Source organism: Solanum lycopersicum, chromosome 1 (genome assembly GCF_036512215.1).
Source record: "Solanum lycopersicum chromosome 1, SLM_r2.1".
NCBI lineage: Eukaryota > Viridiplantae > Streptophyta > Magnoliopsida > Solanales > Solanaceae > Solanum > Solanum lycopersicum.
This window is the reverse complement of record NC_090800.1, coordinates 87,591,514-87,612,461: the sequence shown is the minus strand read 5'-3', so window position 1 is coordinate 87,612,461 and position 20,948 is coordinate 87,591,514. Positions and strand designations below refer to the sequence as shown.

Genomic DNA, 20,948 nt, shown 5'->3' with positions numbered 1-20,948 from the left:
TCGCAAAATACAAATGTAAGACGTATGTTTTATTGAGAAACGAATAAATAATAAAACACGTTTCTTTATTTTATCATCACATAATTGATAAGACAAGGAGAGATTCTTACAATAATATTATCATAATCTTCATCTGTAGCTCAGTTACAGAACGTTAATTAACCCAACCTCAACAGTAACTCTAAAACAAAACATGATTAAAACAAAAACAAATGATGATTATGATAAATAATCACATTGTTGCTTTAATATCTCCACCATTTACTTGTTCAGAAATACTAATCACTTTGCTCTGTTTCTTCTCTTCTTCAGCCAATTTTGGTACAGTAATCTTCAACACCCCATTATCCAAATTAGCTTTAATATGTTCCAAATCAACATTCCTTGGAAGCTTAAACTGTCTCCAGAACTTTCCAGAAGTTCTCTCAACTCTATGCCATTTCTCACTTTCAATATTTTCCTCCTCTGTTTTTCTCTCTCCGCTGATTCTCAATACTCTGTTTTCTTCAACCTCAATCTTGATATCTTCCTTTTTCATCCCAGGAATGTCAAGTGAAATTATGTGTTCTTTCGATGTTTCTTTCCAATCTGAACGAGCTAATAAGGCGATTGTTTGATCAATCCCTTTAGGGATTGTAAGTGGGGTTTGTTCAAGAATCTTGAATGGGTCTTCTTGTGGGAACATTAAGTCGAATAACGGGCGTGTGTATGGCATTAAAGCTTGGGTTTTTGATGGAAGAATGGCTAGAATTGTTGTTGCTAAGACAAGAAAACTCATAACATGAGCTTTTGCTTTTGCCATCTTTTTTGATTTGATGATAATGTGAAGAGCTTAGGAATGTGAGAGTATTGTAGAGGATTTTTGAATGATACTTTTTCTTGATTAAAGGAATTGCAGAGTTGGAGTTTATATAGATGTTGAAGCAAAAGGGGAAGGAGAGTTCAAGAAGGATCCTCTGAATGTTCTACTAGTTTCTGGAGAGTTAAATTTTATGGAATGTTCAAGAAGAGTAATAAATTGTAAATATTAGTTGTCCTCTTTAAAATTAATTTTCTTTAAAAGAAAATTAAATAATAATTGATTACTGAGGTATTGGTGTGGATTCAAATTCATTTTTGCTGATTTTATACTATTTGAATTTTGTAATTTTTGATTTTGAAGAAATGTAATTTAATTTGAATTTTTTTCGTTTTGATATGAATTTTTTGGATTTAGTTAATCTATTATAATAATAATTAGAAACATAAAAAATTTAAAATCAATTCAAACTAAAATTCAATTTGATTTAGATTCGATATTTAAATCACTTAATTTTATTTTATGACGTGAAATTAGCTCCATTAATGATAAGCATCTAAAAAATAAATGACTTTATTTGTAATAGAAAATCACCCAATTATTTTCATTCGCGTACAAAAACGCTCAACTGTATCTATTTCATCTACAAAATTGTAACCAACTTAATTTAAAATTAATAATTTATCAAAAACATAGTTTAAGCTAATTGAGTGATTTTAAAAGTGAACTCACAATAGTTAAATGGCTTTTATGTTACAAATATTTCAGTAGGCAAAAAAAAGAAGAAAAAGATGGTATTTACTGTAATAAAGGTAATGTGAGAATTGATTCACTGGCTACAGCAGCTGGTTATTATAGCATATACATTCATACTCTTAACTGCTGCTAATAATGTACTGGGAAATTTCATGGATGGCTGTTGGTACTGAAAGTTTCTTTACTAGGATCTGATCTATTAGCCGCCTCGTGAGCTTCAGAGGGACTCTGTTTGTAGTCTAAACCAGCTCCATATTGCCAAGCTTCAAGTCCGCGTTTCCATTCATATCTCATCTTGGCTGGAAATGATTCTATCAATGGCCTAACATAGAATGAATAATTGTCAGGTGGTGGCTAGTTACAATGCAATTGGAAATCAAAGTGTGAACTGTCAAATATCACACAAGAAATGGAACTATGTATTACGAAAGCTTATTACCTAATGGTAGGGTCGAGGAAGGTAGAGAGAAATGTATAGTATCCCAGCATGATAAAATGTCCAAACCATTCAAGAAGCACAGGAATTCCGACCTGAAAAATCATCTGGTGTTTAGTTTTCCTCACAAAATTTACACATCTAGAAATATTAGAATTGTACAATTTTTTAGAATGAAGTAACTCGAATTGATCTTTTGGATGACAGATTACTACGTCTTTCGCAACTGTGAGGTTCAGAGGTTATGATACTCAGGCAGTAACTAGATGGAAGTTCACCACTGGCTAAGTTCTATAGTTTTTTTTTGTGAAACACAACAGTAATAGATGAAGCTATATGTGCAAATGCCCTCAAAAATTCACATTTTTAAGGATATAATATTTACAATAGAAGAAAAAGAGCAATTCCTTGCTCCTTGACGCGGGGTGCAAAATTAAGCGATAAAAAAAGGCAGCCATATATTACCTGCTTGAATATTGATGGAATAATCTGAGGTCTCGTTAACGTTATAAGACCTAGTGTTTTCACAAGAGGCCCAAACTGTATAACATCCTATATCAATTAAGATGAAAGGATATTAGTTCTAGACTAGATACAGAAACTGTAAACCACAATAAGATAGTTCACCTGAAGAAAAGGTCTCAAGACAGGATCCCCTAGTTTCTGCAAATAGATGACAACAAGAAAAGAGAAAAGAACTCAAAATCCAAATGTCAAGGCATTTGAACTCCTCATAAGATGATGATGACGTACCTTCATACTTATGAAATTGGCAGAAAGAAGTTCATTAATAAAATCTGGTGGAACGTTGGACTGTTTTTTTGCTGACATTGCCCTTTGAAATAACCAGGAAGAGCTCAAGTTCGGCTGCAGAACATAATGCATAAGTGTGGTGATTATACAAGGGCTTATGTAACAGTTGAAAACTCACCATGTAAGGATTCAACATTGACAAGCTTTTAGAGTCCAGAAAATTGCCTTCAAGTGCCTCATATATACCTTGTCCCCAAAGAAAATGACCAAAAATAATCAGTGCACCAGAAGCCATATCTTTTTCCAAGTGGGAAAATAGCTCCGCACAAGCTCATTTGCAGGTCAAAGTCGAGGAGGGGAAGGCCAGATAACAATTGAAGGATGTAATGATCAGAATTAAGCAACATTAATAGAAGTCTGCAATCTTAATTTTCTATTAGTGGGAGCCTAATATTTATGTCCATATAAAAAAATCTAACACAGTTTTAATTAATATAGCCAAATATCTATGAGAAGGTAACATATACATCATTATCTTTTCTTCTGGAAAGAAGGTTTCATGTATAGGTAAGATGTTATAGATGGAAACCAGATGAACTTTTACCAGTTGTCAATCTCCCCAGGTGCCTAGTCAAGCTCCCAAAACCACCAAAAGAAACCGGTGACTGTATGCCACTAGCATCCCCAAACTGTAGACATCCAAACTCATGTATTCTATTGATATTAACTGCAATGATTCATGGCTTTAAAGGGGTTGATGAAAAACCTGTAAAATACGATCAAACGCTGCTGGCAATGGACTGTCATCAAAATGAAAGGGACAGAATTATCAGAAATAGTAAAAAGAAAAATAAGAAGTTTTTGATAATAACTCGACTTATAATATACAAAAAGTGATGTATCAAATGCAAGGTGAACTTCAGTTATTCAATTATCCATGGAAAAAAACAATGAAGTTAGGTGGCAAGTGAAACAACAATAGCATCTTATAAATCAAGGTCTAAGCACAAACCTTAAAGTTAATGGTTACCTGTCTCTATATGTTGGGAAAATACCAAATATTATCCTCAAGATTTCCAGATCGTCGAAAGACACGCCCTATAGATTAAAATGGAAGAAATTCGAGATTGAATAGATTACTTAGGAGAAATGACAATTTTATACTACAAGATGGCAGTTGCTGTTAATAATCTAAAGCACCGGACATACAAAGTTAACCCAAACAACAAAAACAATAAGTCACTTGGCAGATGTTTTTAACTGGCTTCAGATCTTTCAGGGACCTCCAAATAAGATCAATAGTAAGGAACAAAGACAAGATACAGCTCCCAGAAGATAATAGGGAAAACAGAAGTATGCCAAACATAAGCCCCAAATAGCATACTCCAAAGGTTACCTGATACTTTGGCATCAGATCCCAGTAATCTTCTAGTAACTCTTCCAGCTGTGGAGATCCGGGTTGAGGATCAACATAAGTGAACATATAAGTGGTTCGGTCTATGGGACCCGAGCCAGCAGGAAATGCCTGAAGATCATGGGAATGTTGTTATTGGCTAAGCACAAAAGTTTTCCAGACTATGATGTGCATGATTATCTTAAAGCATCTTAGCCATTCAATTCATGCTTTCCAAGAAGTCGTTTTACCTCCCAGAAATATTGGACTAGTGACTGGCCAACTTCCTTTGCGGTAGCACTGCTAAATATGACATCACTTGTAGAGTTCTCCTTAAAACCACGGCAGCAAGTCCCAACCACAAGGCACATACCATCTGGTTTCCTTCCACATCTAATCTAAAGCAATTTTCAATCATAAGTCAGTTTAAGATATTAGGAAATGAACTAATAAAATAATCCAAAGAGGAATTTAAGTTAGTGAAATAGAGAAGACTTAAATCAAAAGTGTTGAGTAAAGATTACGAGGTCCAAGTAATCCTTGAATGCATGATATTAATGGGGGAATCAAGTGATGTAATAAAAGAGATCTTTTATTTACTATCATCCAACCCAACTATCGTTGTGATGTAACATAACCAGCCCTTAAATGGGACCTACCTCTCCTGACCTTTACATTGCATGATACCAAGATCATTTTTTCACCGAAAGAAACAGTTAATAGTTGTATGCTTTAAGAAAAGATTCTGCACCTGCTTTACAATAGGAGAAAAATTCCCCATTGCATCAATGATAAGACGCGAGAATAAAGTCTTCCCCTCCTTTAGTTGCAAGACCTGTAAAAAGAAAAATACAAGCAATATCTGGATGAACTTTACTCATCTACTATGAATTCAATTATAGCAAAAAGATAAATTGACAGTATTCTTTTGATGGTAAGCAAAATCCTTTTCAGTGAAAGAAACCCAAATATCATCCCACCCCTCAGATCATCTTTATAACCTTTTGTGACTTTAGTACTATTTCCAAGTTTTTCTCTACGAAGATCATTTTGTGATTTTGTTATTTGAAATATTGTGTAATTGTGTTTAGGATTTCAGTCCTTTTAACCTCATTCTGGTCATTGTTAGGTTGGCCAAATTGAATAAAGGTCATTTGAGGTTAAGCATAACGTCAATCAAAGGAAAAGCCAGTGCCCAAATTAGAAATCAAATAAAGAAATTCATTGTTTTCTAGCCTAACCTAGGATGCTGCCTAAGTGATAAAGTGCATCCTTAAATAGCCACATTTACGAGTAAGTAAGCATACTGCTGCATCCTGATAGACGGATATGTTAGAGACGCTGTAACCTTCAAATGTGACACCTCCAAGGGAATCAAAACGGTCTTTCACAATCTCCACAAGCTTTACTGGCCTGAGAACAGATAGTATAAAAGAACATTAAGAATTTGAGCTGGGTTTCACAATAACAAGGAAATTATAAGCAATAAATAAGTTCTTGAACCACGTTCTTTTAAAAAGTTAAAAAAAAAAATATATGTTAGTGAAATACCATCTAAACTATAATTATTTAGAACTTGAATAATGTTCAGATGCAGCATAGAAGTACTTCACTTCATTGATACTTGAACATAACTGACTTTTCCAACTTCTAGTTACCAAGTTTTCCATAACATGGAGAACATGGAAAACAACAATAATAGTGATTACTATTCTGCAAGCCCAAGCTAATTGGGGTCGGTTATATAAATCATTACCATCCATTTTCTTCCAATTAGACCCTAATATGGGAAGTGAGGTGGGAAAACTAACAAGTCAGGACCACTGCCTACATATCTTTAGAAAAAATGATATATCTGTGGTTTTTCCACCATTTAGGTTCAAAAAATTATGCTAATTAAACCTAATTGGTTGCTTTCATCAGTATGATACTGTCAGGTTCTTGTGTGTATGGCTTCCTTTTTCGCTTCTTAATTAGCAGTTTGTTCTAACCCTGCTTCTGCTCAGTGAAAGAATAGTATTTATTACGTCTTTCAAGAGGATTGGATAGTTGGATATTGAAGGATGCACCCGGATGACAACAATATAGCTGCATAACTCATTGAGTTTCCAGACAGAAAAAAGAAGAAGAGGGATTTTGACGTTCTTTTAGTAGCAAACACAAAAAACTTAAAAGTCATGAACTTTGGCTGCACCCAGATTCCAGAGGAAACAAGGTATGGAAAACAGACTTACGAAACACCAAGATTGAGAATGCCCTGGACCCAAATGTCTCCCTTCCCTTCAAATCCACATCTATTCTGCAAAGTGACTCAGAAATCAAAAGAGAAAAAGTAACGATGCGTTAGAAAACAGTAGAGAACCCTTAGCAGGAGGCAGATCCCAGAAGTCATTTCAAAATTATACACTTGAGCAACAGTATCAGTGAAATGTTTAACTTTGGCTCTTTTGCTCAATATATCCTCACCCAAGTCCATTCGCCAAAAGAAAGAACATTTGTTCTCTATCGGTCTTCCAAACAAGAAGTGATAGGTATACACTGGATAGGAGAAGTCATTATTACCAGAATTCAGGTTACTTTATGCCCCAGACTTAGTGTTATTTTAAAACAATATCAAGGTCCACAGTTATTCACAAAGCAAGCAGTTCAAATACCTATTAAATGATCTTGTTATTTGTAAAGAGTAAAGACTAAATAAGGCTACCATTGCTTTCAGGATCAGGACAATGATAAAAGACTCTTCATTGGCATATAGAACAAATTCTAGGATAAAGAACATACAGGATTGAAACTGGCTGCAGTAGCCTCTTCAATGTCATCTTCAGTTAAAACGCCAACTTCAACAAGTTCCAGTAACTCTTTCCTTGATATGTTCCACTCTTGCTCCCTCTGTTCATCAATTTCCCAGAAGTCAAGCATTATTGGACTCCTAAGCAGATGATTAGTTCTGAATAGCAAAACTGAATCCCACTAAGGCAGGGGAGATTAATACAATACCCCTTTTAAAACATTCCTTTCCACAACTCCAACTCGAAGACCTTTGGAACTTAATGCTGTGGCAATGAAGATTCCCAAAGTACCTCCACAAACGATGACATCAAACATTTCCTCCGAATTTCCAACATGCTCAGAATCTTTGTATGATCCGGGGACAGAGAAAACAACTTTCTGGGGCTCTTCAACAACTACAAATAAGAAATTAAAGACAAATAGACTATGGAACAAGTATATCTCTTTAAACATCAATTCCTGGTGCACGAATACACTATCAACAAATAGACTATGGAACAAGTAGAGTTATAACAGCCCAAGTAACGGACACAAATGTAATCCTTCTGTTTAAAATTATTTCTCTTACTTTCCTTTTCAATCCATTTAAAAAAGAAGGTTCATTTCCTTTTGGTACATTCTAAATATATTTCGTTTAAGATCACAATATTCAAAAATATTCTCTACTTTCTTACACATCATGTTAAAGTCAAAACCAAGCAAATAAATGGAAAGGGAGTAAGTATCTGTTTTGATAAATATTTAGTATATACCTGCTGAAGCAGAGCAAATTTTAGACAACAACTGGTCCAATCTTTTCAATGCAGTATATGAGTATGCACCACCAGCGCCACCAACCTCCCCACTTACTGCAATTCCCTCCATTATCCTCTGCAACAAGATTCAATCTTCAAATTTTTATTTTTTTAAAAAAATCAAGAATCAAGAATGGGGCAGAGAGTGTACCTGTGTTCTTGTAGGAGTGGCTTGTGCTTGAAAAGAAACTCTTTTTCTATTCCCGAAAGGTCTAATTGCAGAAGGGTACTGAAAGACTCCATTTCTCACAGTTGTTTGCAGCTGAAGCTGAAGCGCCATTGTGATAATAATTCAAGAATCAAAAAAACAAAGATTCTTTCCGTCAGGTTTTCATGTTTTAGAGTAGTGAAGTGAACCAACAACTTCTCTAAAAGAATTTAGTGGAAATAAGATGAGAACAAGCGTTAGACACGTTAGACTAGTAATCTTGTCCATCCACTGCATGCTACAACAAATCTCAAACGATTCTTTCCGTCAAGTATTTTTTGTGCACTTTTTAGGTTATTTTTTGGGGGTTAAATAACCAGTCATGTACCATTCGAGTTTAACTGAACTCGTAATTTTTAATATAGAGCATATATCTATGAAGAAAAAATTACTAAAATTTTAGAATAATAATGAAATCCATAAAATATAAATTTTAAATCCGCTAATAGTTACAGAATTGCAGTTGAAATCAGAGCAATTATTGTAGTTTACCCTTCCAAAATCGATCTTTTATTTGTTGTTAATATTTGAGTCGTTAATATGGGCTACGCATGTTGGACCGACTTGGCCTAATACGGGATTTGATAGAGTTGGCTAAGATTTTTGAAACTCGTTTAAGAAAAAAAAATTTTAGCTCGGCCTGAATAACTCTGCTTATTTGTAGGGCTTGAGAGATATCCGTAGGATCGGTCCATAATCCAATAAAAATTAATTAAAAAATATAATATAATATTAAAATTTAAAAATAGAGAGAGTCCAAGTTATATCATATCAAGAAATAATATATTATCAAGTTATAGCATATCAAGAAATAATATATTATTCTCATTAATTTTTTAAAATAATAATTAACTTATTTAAATAATTCAATTACCTTATTTAAACCAAAGTAGTTAATTAAATTTATTATTTTAAGTTACCTTTTTTAAACAAATTCTTAATTAATGTAATTTAAATTAAATGTTATATAGTTACCTTTTTTTAAGATAACCACAAAATAATAGGAATTTTATCTCTAAAACAGTTACATTTTTATTTTTAAAAATGTAAAACTTTATCTAAAAAAAAATTATATTCTCCAAAAAAATTTTCTTCCCCAACTCTTTTTCAAAATCATTACCTCTCCACGCCTATCAAAATTTTTCACCATAATTCGCACGCCTAATTTATTTTCACCAAATTTTCTCTGAAAATCATTCCTCTCTTAACAGTCTTCTTCAAGAATTCTCAAATATTTGCATTCAAATCTTCATTTTTAGCACTCAAATCTTCAACTCTTGGGATAAACAAACCGTACAATGTTGAAAAGAGGCAACGAAACCCCGAGAAAAAGTAGAAGATTGAATGAAGAAGCAAACTCAGACGATTTTCATGTTCTATCTTTCAAAATTTTATCACAAACACAATCTCAACCTTCATATGTTAAAGTTAAATCTAGATCAGGGAAATCAACGATAGAAAAAAAAACATCCAAAGGAAAACGAGAAGAAGAGAAAAGGGAAAGAAAAGAAAAATGTAGATGAATCTGAGAAAAGGATGAAAGAAAGAGAAAATAAGAAGAAAGGAAAAGAAATCGAGGAATCATCAGATTCTGAATCTGATTTTGTGGAAGAGTTGATAAAATCAAAATTCAAAAAACCAAGAGCATCTGAAGTCGATACTTCACATTTACAAGAAGAAGAAGAAACAGTTAAACCCAAAAAAAGTTCAAAGGTTAGTAAAAGTTAATTTTTTAAAATTTTTTTATGTTCTGTTATTTTTATTTTCAGTTATTCGGGTATAAAATAGTTAAAATATAAATTTTGTGTAAATAAATAATGTATGAATTGTGTATGATTCATTGTATGAAATTACATATCTCTTCATATTACAATATCAATTGCTGAAACATGTATTTTTTTATGTATGATTCACTGTATGAATTGTGTATGATTCACTGTATGAATTGTGTATGATTCACTGTATGAATTTTATATGATTCACTGTATGATTCACGGTGTATATAAAATGTGTATGAAATGTGTATGAAGTGTGTATAATTTTTTTTGTATCAAGTTTTTTGATACTGTTGAATAGTAATATCCATAATTAGTTATACTTTATGTTTTGATTTGTATATTTTGGTGTTGAATATATTGTGTATGAAAGAATGTTATAAGTTTGTTTGAAATGTGTATGATTATATTGTATTATGTTTTGTATACTATGTGTATGAATTATGTATTTTTCAATATTATTTTGTAAGTTTGTTTGAGTTGTGTATGATTCACTGTATTAGTTTTGTATTACATGTGTATGAATATGTGTATGATTAATGTATTTAATTTTTACAATTTTTTAGGAGAAGAAGACACAAACACATTTGTCTTCATGTATTAACATGAATGTGTTTTGCGGATTTGTTGATCTTTTTAGGTCAAGATAAGTTTCAACAATTCCTAGATGAAACACCTTTTGGATTTTTTTATAATTCGCATCACATTAAAATTCAATGTCAATTGTTGAGACACTTATTTATAATGGGAAATGAAAATGTTAGGGATGATTTTGGCATTATGGAAAATCAAAGAATGATGAAGGTGCAATCAGTGAAAGTGAAGTTACAGGAACAATTGCTAGTAAGAAGGGTGGACCTCGAACTCATAAAGAACAAGTTATGGACACCACCAATTATCCTACTCCAAAATTCCGTATCAGGAAGTAGAAATCTTCATGGCACAATGTACATTTATTTGAATGACTTGTTTTTTTTTTTTTTAACTTATGAACAATTTATGTATTTTTCCAGTTTTTTTATTATGACTACTCTGATGGTTTTATATAAATTACTACTGATTATTACTAAATGTGTCTCACTTTAACATATATGAACACTGTACGAATCATGTATGAAAATCATATGAATTATGAATGTCATATTAAAATTTGATATATAGTACATAGTAATGTTAAAATTATTCCATAAATTTGTTTTGCATGAATACTATACACTTTCAAATACAAACAGAAAGGGATATTAATTATATTACTGGGATATTAATTTAACATATGCAATATAACATGGGGAAAAAAATACGACACATTAATAAAATATTAAAAAAACTAACCTGATAAATTCCATTTGCCACCATGTTTAATTAAAATTGACACAATTTTCTCCATCAAGTCAAATCTAAACTTTTTCAACCTTCAATTTTAATTGTTTTTCCCAAAAAAAAAACGATAAAATATGATAGAATTCGAATATATGAATATAATTCAATTTCTGGAAAAAAAAAAAGATACACGTTTATGGGAAGAAAGATAACAGAATACAATTTTTTAAGGATAAAAAATCAAAAATAATTATCATTAAAAACGGATTGAGATAATTAAGGTGCAAATCTATAATTAATATATTTTAAAATCCCTTAAAAGGTGCACATTTTGTTATCAGTTAATAACAGTAACTACATTCAAGGAAATTATCCAATTTTAATTATTCATTTTTTAATTTTATTTTTCGTCCTATTTAGAAAAAATATTTACAATATTTTAATTTAAAGAAATGCTATAAGTTGATATATTAAATGTTATAGAATGAAAATCAAACTCTTATGCCATAACTTGAGAATATGACTACATAATATGCTATATACCTAATTTACACTTAATATTTCTATTTAGATATTTCTACTTTTACTTGAAAAAAAAACTTTATAAAGATAATTTTATTTATGGATTTGATTAATAAGTAGTAATATTAACAATATGAAATATTGTTTTGTCGATATTTATGATAATATTTTTAAGTTATAATTTATAATTTAATTTAGTAATTATAAAAAAAAATAATTTAAAAAATGAGTTAACCCGATAAGCCTATAATAGCCCACGTACTTGTGTGTTGGGCCGACTGTTTTTTGACCTACACAAAAATGAGCTAGTCCGACCTTACCCGTAAAATGTCAAAGCCCTTTATGGATTAACCCAGCCCAGATGGGATGAGCTAGCTCATATTGACGCCTCTAGTTAATATAATATATGTGTGATGTATCTACACATCATTGGGTATTGATCGTAGTTGAACTTTTCTACTACTAAAACAAAGATTATTGGAAAGGCAATACTGGGCAATAGTGGTATTTTATAGGATTTACTACATATCCTGAGTTGGATTCTAAAACATGCTTTTCCCACGGATGCTCAGTCTCCACCAAATTGAGATTGTTAACTGTATCACTTACATATCAACATTATTGAAATTGTTAACTCAATAATCACTTTTTAGTGGTGAACGAATGTTACATAACTGAGAGTCATCGCCAAGTTTCACGGAAGGAATCAAATCGAGTATCAAAGATTTTTTGTATATAAATGCATTAAACGAAAGATGTGTTGTTGCAAAAACAGGTATTAAGGTGTTCTTGCTCACAGGAATGGGGGCTTATTTCACAACAATCAAGTTGTGAAAAAAAAAAAACAATTAGAAAGGGAAAGACATGGTAGACCAGCAGTCTTCACTTGATTGTGTTTCATTTATCAACCATATCTCTAAATTTGACAATGCAAGCTAATGCACGCTCGAAATGGCCATCTTCTAAGGCAATGGTGAAGCGACAGTAACCAGGAATTCCGGTCCATGTAGAGCTATTAATGCACAAGCCCGTGGTTTTAAGCATGGCTTCTCTAATATTTGTGTCATCAAGTTTGCCTTCCCATGAAACTGAATCTTCCCCAATTTTCACCGCCTTCCCAAGGTAGGTAGATGGCTTTGCCACCACTGAAACGCCAGAATAAGCCTCGAGCACATCCCAGCCACAACTTTCAAGGGTCTGTTACAAAAATCAACAATATGTATTAGAGAATTATAGTCAAGAATTACCAACTTGAAAAGCTATTTATAACAAATTATACATTTGAAGGCTAGCTATGACTTAAATTTTCTTTAGATGATATGGAAAACAGATGTCAGGTAAATATTTTAGAATTCAGTTGTGCGTGGTTTTAATATGCTTTGACCACCTGCTATAAGAATTCATATTCTTGAACGATTTTTAAAGTAACACCTAATCCATAATGTAGAGAGAATGATCTAAGCAATGACTCTAGTGCACTGCCTTTTAAGTCAAGATGATGACTCGATGCAGCCATAAATGTAATCATAATGACAAATGACTAAAGTTCAAATGCTGACCAGAGGATAAGTGATAATAAACATCTGATAATGTGAGTTAACCGTTATAAAAAAATAAAAAAAAAAGAGATACCTTTTTCAAGAGCTTATATCGACTAGCCAGGATATTTTCATGCTCTGAGACAGCATTGGAAAGTTCTGCTGTTCGTTCTCTTGAATCCAACAGCTTCTTTACTTGGTATTTGATAGTGCTGTGAGGTTTACTCAAACCTGGAAAACTGTGGAATGCTTCAATTAGCGCAGGCTGGTCTACAAGTAGAAATCCAAATGTGACTCCAGCAGTAAGCATCTTCAGAAACAATCCTCCAAGCAAAGAAACACAGAATGACTGATTCTGAGATCTTAGTTGAGCTAGAGTGTCCTTCAAATTCCAGCCATCCGAGCCCTTGGAGTTGAATTCCACACCAGAAAATGAAGTATCAATTATGACCCTAGCACCAAAGTTTGAGCACACAGATAATATACTCTTTATCTCCTCATTGCTGTAAAGCTGCCCAGTAGGATTGACAGTTGGTCCAGAAATAAAAATCCAAGGTCTGTCGATGGTCTTCAAAAAACTTTCAACTGTTTTCTGTGTCAATTTGAACCCATCCTCTGGGTTCGTAGGGATATAAGCTATATTTGCTTTCACAAATTTTGCAGCAGACACATAACTACCGTTTGAGCCAGCTGGGAAGCATAGAGTCCCACCTTCATGGATGCAACAAAGTACCAATTTACTAAAAAGAGCTAGAGGGCAGTCAGCATATATGAATTCCGTCTTGCTGTTCGTTGAGAAACCATAACTACTCTCAATTAGCTGTCTAATGTTGCCTGTGACATCAATTTCTGACTCTGCAATGTTCTGTCTCACAAAACTCTCAAAGATGGCTGCCTTGACAGGAGTTGGTATAGGTAAAAAACTTTGATCCACATCCATGTGAATCAGAGCATTGTCTGAATCAGTAACAGATAACTCTGCATGATTGAGTACTGAGTTGACAGAGCTAGGAAAGCCAATCATCTTGGGTGATTTCAACTTCTCGTTTTCTCTCTGAAAGAATATGTAGAAGGTAATTTTTTTACATAGTGCTCAAACATTAAACAGCTAATTTAGTAGTTCAAAAAAACCAATGCAATCAAAAAGTTAGAAAGTGCACATTTTTCAGGATTTAAATCATTGTATCGTGAATTCCTTTTATTACTACATCCATTTCGATTAATTTGTCTTATTTCCCTTTTTAATCCATTTCAAAAAGAATGTTGCTTTCCTTTTTGTGCAACTCTTTAATTTAAACTTTCCTCATTTCAAGTTTAAGACCACAAGATCAAAAGACATTTTGATACATTCTAATTTTACATATCTTTAGTTCAAGAACACAAAATTCAAAAGTCTTCTTTACTTTCTTAAAACCACGTGCCAAGTCAAAATCAAACAAGCAAATTGAAATGGAGGGAGTATTTATTAATAATAGAATTAGGATTTGATGCCCCTAATCCGCTCCCACCCACCCAAGAGAGAGAACCAAGTCCTAGAAACCCTACCAAATGGTAATTCAGCATAAACTCTACAACCTCAAACCAGCCCTATTTTGGTGCTTGTTTAGATGGAATTTGGAGTTTTAGTTGGCATAATGCAGTCCATTTCCAAAGCGAGAAATTCCATCACCACCAGAAATATCGTATTGTAGATAAAGGGGCCAAAAAAGGCCAAATTTCCAGACATTTCCTGTCTGCCCATATTGGAAACCATTATAGATAAGTAACCGATTATCTAGGACAGCCATGTATACAAATACGACCCAGAAAAACGAGCTTAACTTCGAGATACTCTAAGTTTAAAAAATAGGCCTTCTCTTCTTTCTCTATCCCTCACTTCCCTGATTTATTTGCATTTTCCGATAATCCAGGTTAGAGATGAAACCTTAAAATGCTATAATCAAAACTAAACTTATATCCAATAGATAGCAGTACACAAATCTGAGCAGCAAAGGCTGAAGAACCTTTTCCATCAATCATAAAAAAGCCAAACTACTAACCTCAGCAGGTGGACGTCGATCAGCAAGCTGAAACGATAGCAGCTCATGGAAAAGACAGCCATAATAGTATTGGCTTATAAGAGCAGTATTTCCTTGTAATAATTCCATCGTTTTGGATAATGCTTTATAGATAGTTTCGTCTTCTGATATGACGAAAGCTACCTCCAGATCAGAATATACCTGAAAAATAAAGGAGATAACAAATATGTACTTACACCAGCCAAGTAACATAGAAACAAATGACAAAACAAGACCTGAAAATTCTTTAGAAATACACTAGCATATAGTTATTGGAAAAAAACCCTACCTGATTCTTTACTAAGCCACAGACAATAGTTGCATGTGAGGGAAGAGGAGCTCCAGCAAGGTATTTCAGGACCCCATTAGATTTGGGCAGGCTGGATAGCTCAAACTGGTCAGATATGTCTAAAAACAGACGACATCCAATTTCCCTCGTGATGTCAAGTAGGTATTCAAAAGAAGAGCTAGTAACTGATTCAAACTGCGCCATCCCAGTAACGACAACTTCGGGCTTCAGCTTCTTTATCAGTTCAATCATCGAGTCAGATTGACGTGGAGCTTCAATAACAGTGATGACATCCTCCAAATTACTATCAGATTGACTTTTCTGCATGAAGGCAGGATTTCAAGATTGTTAAAAATGACCAATAAACCTACAACAAAGCTCATGAAAGCTGAATGGACATATCCTTTCAAGTACTCACTTGGTGTAGTTAAATCATTAGGAAGAACTGTGATTTTGCATCAGGTTATGAAACAAATACAATACATGATATTAATGATTCAACGGAGAGAGCAAATACCTCCATCTTCAATGAGGTCAGCCATTGCCTAGGCAGGTGATGTGACAGTTGGTCATCCACAATTGCAAGATGTGGCAAGAATAACCGCAACAGATTCTCTATCGCCACAGCCCTTGAAGGGAAGACAACGACATTCTGACATACAATCGAGACACTCATGTAAGCAGGGTCAGACCGAACCCCTCGGCAAAAAATTATATTGTATATATAAGGTAAATATTTTGAACCCCCTTAATGACAAGGAGAAACTGATAGCAAAGTGGCGAGTCCTCTGAAATTAAGCTTCATGTCGCCAGTTCGAATCCCTATGATAGCGTTATAGTTTTTCCTATTTTAGTTTCGATTCTATTTTTCACGTTTTTTTAGTCTCGGTTCTATTTTTCACGTTTTTTTAGTTTTATAAAAAAATTTACAAAAAACGTGCTAAAAGTGTGGTTTTAAACCCACACAAGAATTCAAGGTCCCATTTCTAAAGGCTTTTTTGAACCCCTGTACGAAAATCTTGGGTCCGCCACTGTGTGTTAGAATACATATAAATGTAAATATACTTATGCAAAAACCAAGCCTGAAAAGACGCTTCCACTAAAGTCCCTTAGTTCAGTTCTAGAAAGCTAAAATCTTAAATGCTTTCTTTAAGGATGTTATTGCATGACTTATCAGATAATCCTAGTTATATATCTTGCAGCAGTTGACAGAGCAAATTTTTAGTTGCATTACATTTATCATAGAACTTAGAGTTCCAGCTGATGCCTTAACGTGAGAACTACAGCGTTCAGTGCATCCTAACTTGCATTTCATACTGACCTTTGCAATTTTGTAAGACTAACTCGCGTTTATGAAACAATTGAGTAAGAAAGCTAAAAAGAGTTGCTTTTCTAGATTACTTCAGAAAAGAATACGACAATTATGGATGTACACTATAAGTCTATGACCCTTTAAGTAGAAACTATATGCTAACATTCACAAAACAAGCTCCATATCCACACAAGTAATTTTCTACAGGGCCATCTCTGGCAGCAACCCTTCTTAATCTCTTAACAATTCAGCAAAAGAATCTTGCAAATAGAAAAATAACAAAGTTAAACAATCTTACATCAGCCATAAGAGGAAAATGGTGATACGTTTTCATAAAGCCAGCAATCTGATTGCGGAACCATCTGCTTCCAGCAGGTGACTCATATGGGAAAACAGAGTTCTCCTTGAGCATGCTAGCAAGATAAGCTAGGAAAGGAATCTTCTCATCTGCTACAGCATCATCTTCAAATGATAAATCCAGAGAAGTACTGATATCGTGGAATCCGTTTTTTACGAACTCAAATATCTTTTTAACCTGTCAGATCAGCTGAATCAGTTTTACACACATTTGCAGTGTTCTGAACTATATTATCCTAAATTTCAATTACCAGATTTATACGTACTAAGCCCTTTAGAATTACCTGACTTGGCTGACGAAGTTGACAGCTGTACACGGATAAAGCATGAGAGATCCGGCCACCAGCCTTGCCATAGGCCCATGCTGTTCGAGCACAGATAGGCTGGTCTCCAACAAGCCCCATGAAAAATTCAAACCGATGCATGCTGCTTTTCTCGATTTCAACTAGAGCTGATATATCTGTATCAGCTGCCTGCATTAACCAAATGTTAAGAGGCGCAGTTTGTCACAACTGTTATCTCAATTAACTAACATTTTCCCTCACCTGAAGAATTTTAGTCTGCCAAAGCTTATTCACACGAAGACCACGGCGCTCGAATAACCGTTTGCAAACACCTTGCCCTGGACGGCCTCCCATGTTGAAAATCATAATGCCTGATGGCTTTATGACAGAAATACCTTCTTCTACTGCCCTTGCAATAAGCCCTAAGCCAAACTGATCTTCAACGAAGCCCTAGACATGATTAAAAAAATTAATATACATATTTTCAGTTCGGAAAGAAGCAAGCATTTCTATTAATAAATGACTTGTTAATTAGTTAATCATCCAACCTGAAGCGCACAATAATTGCTTAATGAATGCAGAAATTCTTCACTAGCATTTTCAGTAATCAACTTGGACATTGCATCTGGATTTGGATTAAGAATCTGTATCCAGCAGCAAAATGCACAAAGTCAGAATATGTGACCATAAACTTCCATCAAATGACAAGAACATACTTCGTATCTCTAGCTTTCTGTTAAGATTAAAGAGAGAAAATAGCAATTGTGTAGATAACTATAACATGGCATGAAAGTTGTAGCAATACCTGAGGTATGCAACCAACAATTCGTTCAAGTTCTATACGATTATCTTTGCAATAAGCTAGTAGATCAGATTCATGAAACTCTATCCTATCTAGCAGTGTTTTCTTTTCATCATCATATATTGGTTCACCATTGTCGTCCAGAGCATTCAGGTACAAATTTATCCATGAGATCTTTACTGCTCTTGGATTTATATCAAGCCCATATACCTGGAAAAAAAAGAAGATAAAACTGAATAATTTCCCTAACAAAACCTTGATTTCTTGTAGCTCAAAAATGCAATTGAATTGTAAAATTATCACACCTTTGATGGTGACCATTTCTCGGCAATGGCAATAGATATCCATCCATTTCCACATCCCAACTCAGCAACTGTTTTGTCCTGGAAAATGGAATCCGGATGTCTATTTAGTCCCTCATAAAAAGTGAAGGACCAATCCTCTGGGATAAAGATACTGGGGATGACCATCATTGTCAGTTTCTTACGTTTCTGAAAACCTACAAAAAAAAATGAAAATTAAACCGACAAGCATACTAAGAGAAGCAGTCTCTCTAAGCAACAATATATTATCTGAATCGCATTAGAACAACTAATAATAAAAGTGAGATGTTAAAACTTTTATTATGTTCTCAAGTTATGGATATGACAAGTCTTTACCCAAAGTCAACATAACTCCATTTGCACAAAAACAGAAATGTTCAACTAGCTAATTATCAAAAGAGATCTTTATGCTTTGGGTGAGTATGATATCTATAGTACGAATTTGAACTCATCCATAAATAATTGTAATTGTTTTGAAAAATTGCAGTCAGGAACAAATTATGCAACTGTATAAATAGTAATTACACCAAACAAATTTGAATATAACACCAAATACACACGTGATAACTCTGATGAAGAATCTACAGTTTTTTTTTTAATTATAAAACAAAAAGAGGAAAAGATCATTACAAAACTAACATATACTGAGAATATAACAAAAAAATGATCTAATCTACACATCCATATCTCTATATTGCAAAAGAGAATGTGAGTATAAAAAAAAAGCATAAATCAACGTTGATTATAATAAATTATAAAAGGAGAAAAAGAGAGAATACCTTCATATTGCTCAAGGACAATATCCTGAATCTGGAAATGGTAAGTTTGAAGGCATTGATCGGAGGCTTCTTTAGTAGCAAAACGTTTCTGAAGAAGCGTTAGGAAGATCCGAGCCTCTTTCCGGGTAACCGGATCCTCCAGTCGTTCAAGGAGTGATCGGAGCATACTGTAAGCAGTATCACCGGACTGCTCACACCGTTTGAGGAAGTCATCGATCGACGTACAGAGTCCATTCACCGCCATTTCTGCAAAAAATCGGAGAAATGAGTTTCGTCTGAAACTCTCGTGTGTGTGTTTTGGGGAAATGTGAAAAAGAATGGGGTAGCTGAGTGTGTCTTTCGAGGTCAAGTTTTAGATGAAACTTCCCCCGATTATATTGGAGTTTTTTGAGTGACTTATTATGGAATAAAAACCTTTTACTATTTTTTTTCTTTTCCTTTTAAGAAAAATAAAATTGAATTTGAATCAAACAGGAAAAAAATAAAAAAAAGAATTATGGGGACCTCTATGAAAATAGTATTCAATAAAGTGTATAAATTCACTACATGACGTGGCCGATCAATTTCTTTTAATAAAAAATTAAAAATTTTGATAAAAGTTGAATTGATTTTTTTATTAAAAAAATTAATGACGTGATCCAATTTTAATTGGTCACATGTCAAAAATAGTTTTACAAAATCATTATTAAAAAATAATAGCATAAATGAACTAAACTTTAACCGATGACATTAATGAATCTTTTCGAAAGTTTAATAGGCATTTTCCCTTTTAATAATATTGAATAAGTGATGTAGTGAATTTTATGTGTTATTTTGTTCTATTGTCGTTTTTTTTTCCCACTTTAATTCATTAATTTTTCTCTTTTTCTAGCAAATTGGGGTCAATCAAAAATTAAATTTTTTCTACTTTTTTTCTAATTTCACTATTTAATTATAAATAGTAATTTTATCTTGAATATCTAATATAGCCTCTTAAATAAATCAGTAACTCTTTATTAAATTTATCCTATAAATTGAAAATATGGGACACTATCATCAAGTACATCAATCATATAAACCAGCACGCCAAACTTCTATAATGGCGTTTCAAGAAGAAAAAAGTATTTATATTTAGGAAAAAAATAAAGCACATGTTTTTATTTTCTTTTGGTGGAGTATAATTTTTTACAAAAGGAAGAGATACACAGTATAATATTATGCAGCTGATGGATCTAATTATTTGTTGCTTCACACTGTCACAGTTAATGGAGACAACAAAAAAGTCTTCTTAATCAAATTAACAATAGAATACGAAAGTGGGGTATTTAAATATATAAAAAGAGAAAAAAATAATCAGTGACGTTTTACATTGAATGAATTTCACATATTCCTTATCTGCTCATATAGTTTTAGTATAAATAATTTTTTATACTGTGCTGAATATTCAACGATTTAAATAAAAATAATATATCACAACAATAATAAATGTCGATTCAATTATTTTAATCTTCTTTCACTTTTAGGACCACAAATACACGTTGATTCAGGGCCCGTTTGGATGGGCTTAATAAAAGCAGCTTTAAAAAAGTACTTTTAAAAGTGTTAAAATTTATTTTTAAAATAAGCAATTATGCGTTTGGATAAAAGTGCTGAAGTTGTTATGTCAAACGTGAAAAGGGAAA

At 33.1% G+C, this 20,948-nt stretch overlaps 3 protein-coding genes across 3 annotated transcripts; all 3 read right to left on the bottom strand.

The window, feature by feature from the left end:
- Nucleotides 1-44: 44 nt before the first annotated feature.
- Nucleotides 45-1,010, bottom strand: LOC101254946 (22.7 kDa class IV heat shock protein-like). The gene has a single exon (XM_004230361.4). The coding sequence runs from the start codon at nucleotides 800-802 to the stop codon at nucleotides 233-235; it is 570 nt and encodes a 189-aa protein (XP_004230409.1). The 5' UTR covers nucleotides 803-1,010; the 3' UTR covers nucleotides 45-232.
- A 485-nt stretch (nucleotides 1,011-1,495) lies between these two features.
- Nucleotides 1,496-8,213, bottom strand: LOC101254642 (uncharacterized). The gene is made up of 18 exons (XM_004230360.5): nucleotides 7,873-8,213; nucleotides 7,680-7,797; nucleotides 7,135-7,322; nucleotides 6,919-7,026; nucleotides 6,372-6,436; nucleotides 5,445-5,550; nucleotides 4,889-4,972; nucleotides 4,389-4,535; nucleotides 4,141-4,269; nucleotides 3,775-3,842; nucleotides 3,511-3,544; nucleotides 3,349-3,433; nucleotides 2,923-2,990; nucleotides 2,745-2,858; nucleotides 2,619-2,654; nucleotides 2,457-2,543; nucleotides 1,995-2,086; nucleotides 1,496-1,877 (listed from the first exon to the last, which is right to left on the bottom strand). Exons 1-18 carry the CDS (start codon nucleotides 7,999-8,001, stop codon nucleotides 1,706-1,708), a joined length of 1,830 nt encoding a protein of 609 aa, XP_004230408.1. The 5' UTR covers nucleotides 8,002-8,213; the 3' UTR covers nucleotides 1,496-1,705.
- A 4,044-nt stretch (nucleotides 8,214-12,257) lies between these two features.
- LOC101254039 (methionine S-methyltransferase) lies at nucleotides 12,258-19,788 on the bottom strand. Its single transcript, XM_004230358.5, has 12 exons — nucleotides 19,288-19,788; nucleotides 18,491-18,684; nucleotides 18,189-18,395; nucleotides 17,932-18,027; nucleotides 17,645-17,833; nucleotides 17,384-17,572; nucleotides 17,041-17,277; nucleotides 15,948-16,082; nucleotides 15,431-15,751; nucleotides 15,124-15,303; nucleotides 13,179-14,138; nucleotides 12,258-12,743 (listed from the first exon to the last, which is right to left on the bottom strand). The coding sequence occupies exons 1-12, from the start codon at nucleotides 19,529-19,531 to the stop codon at nucleotides 12,444-12,446; spliced, it is 3,252 nt and encodes a 1,083-aa protein (XP_004230406.1). The 5' UTR covers nucleotides 19,532-19,788; the 3' UTR covers nucleotides 12,258-12,443.
- Between the last annotated feature and the right edge of the window lie 1,160 nt (nucleotides 19,789-20,948).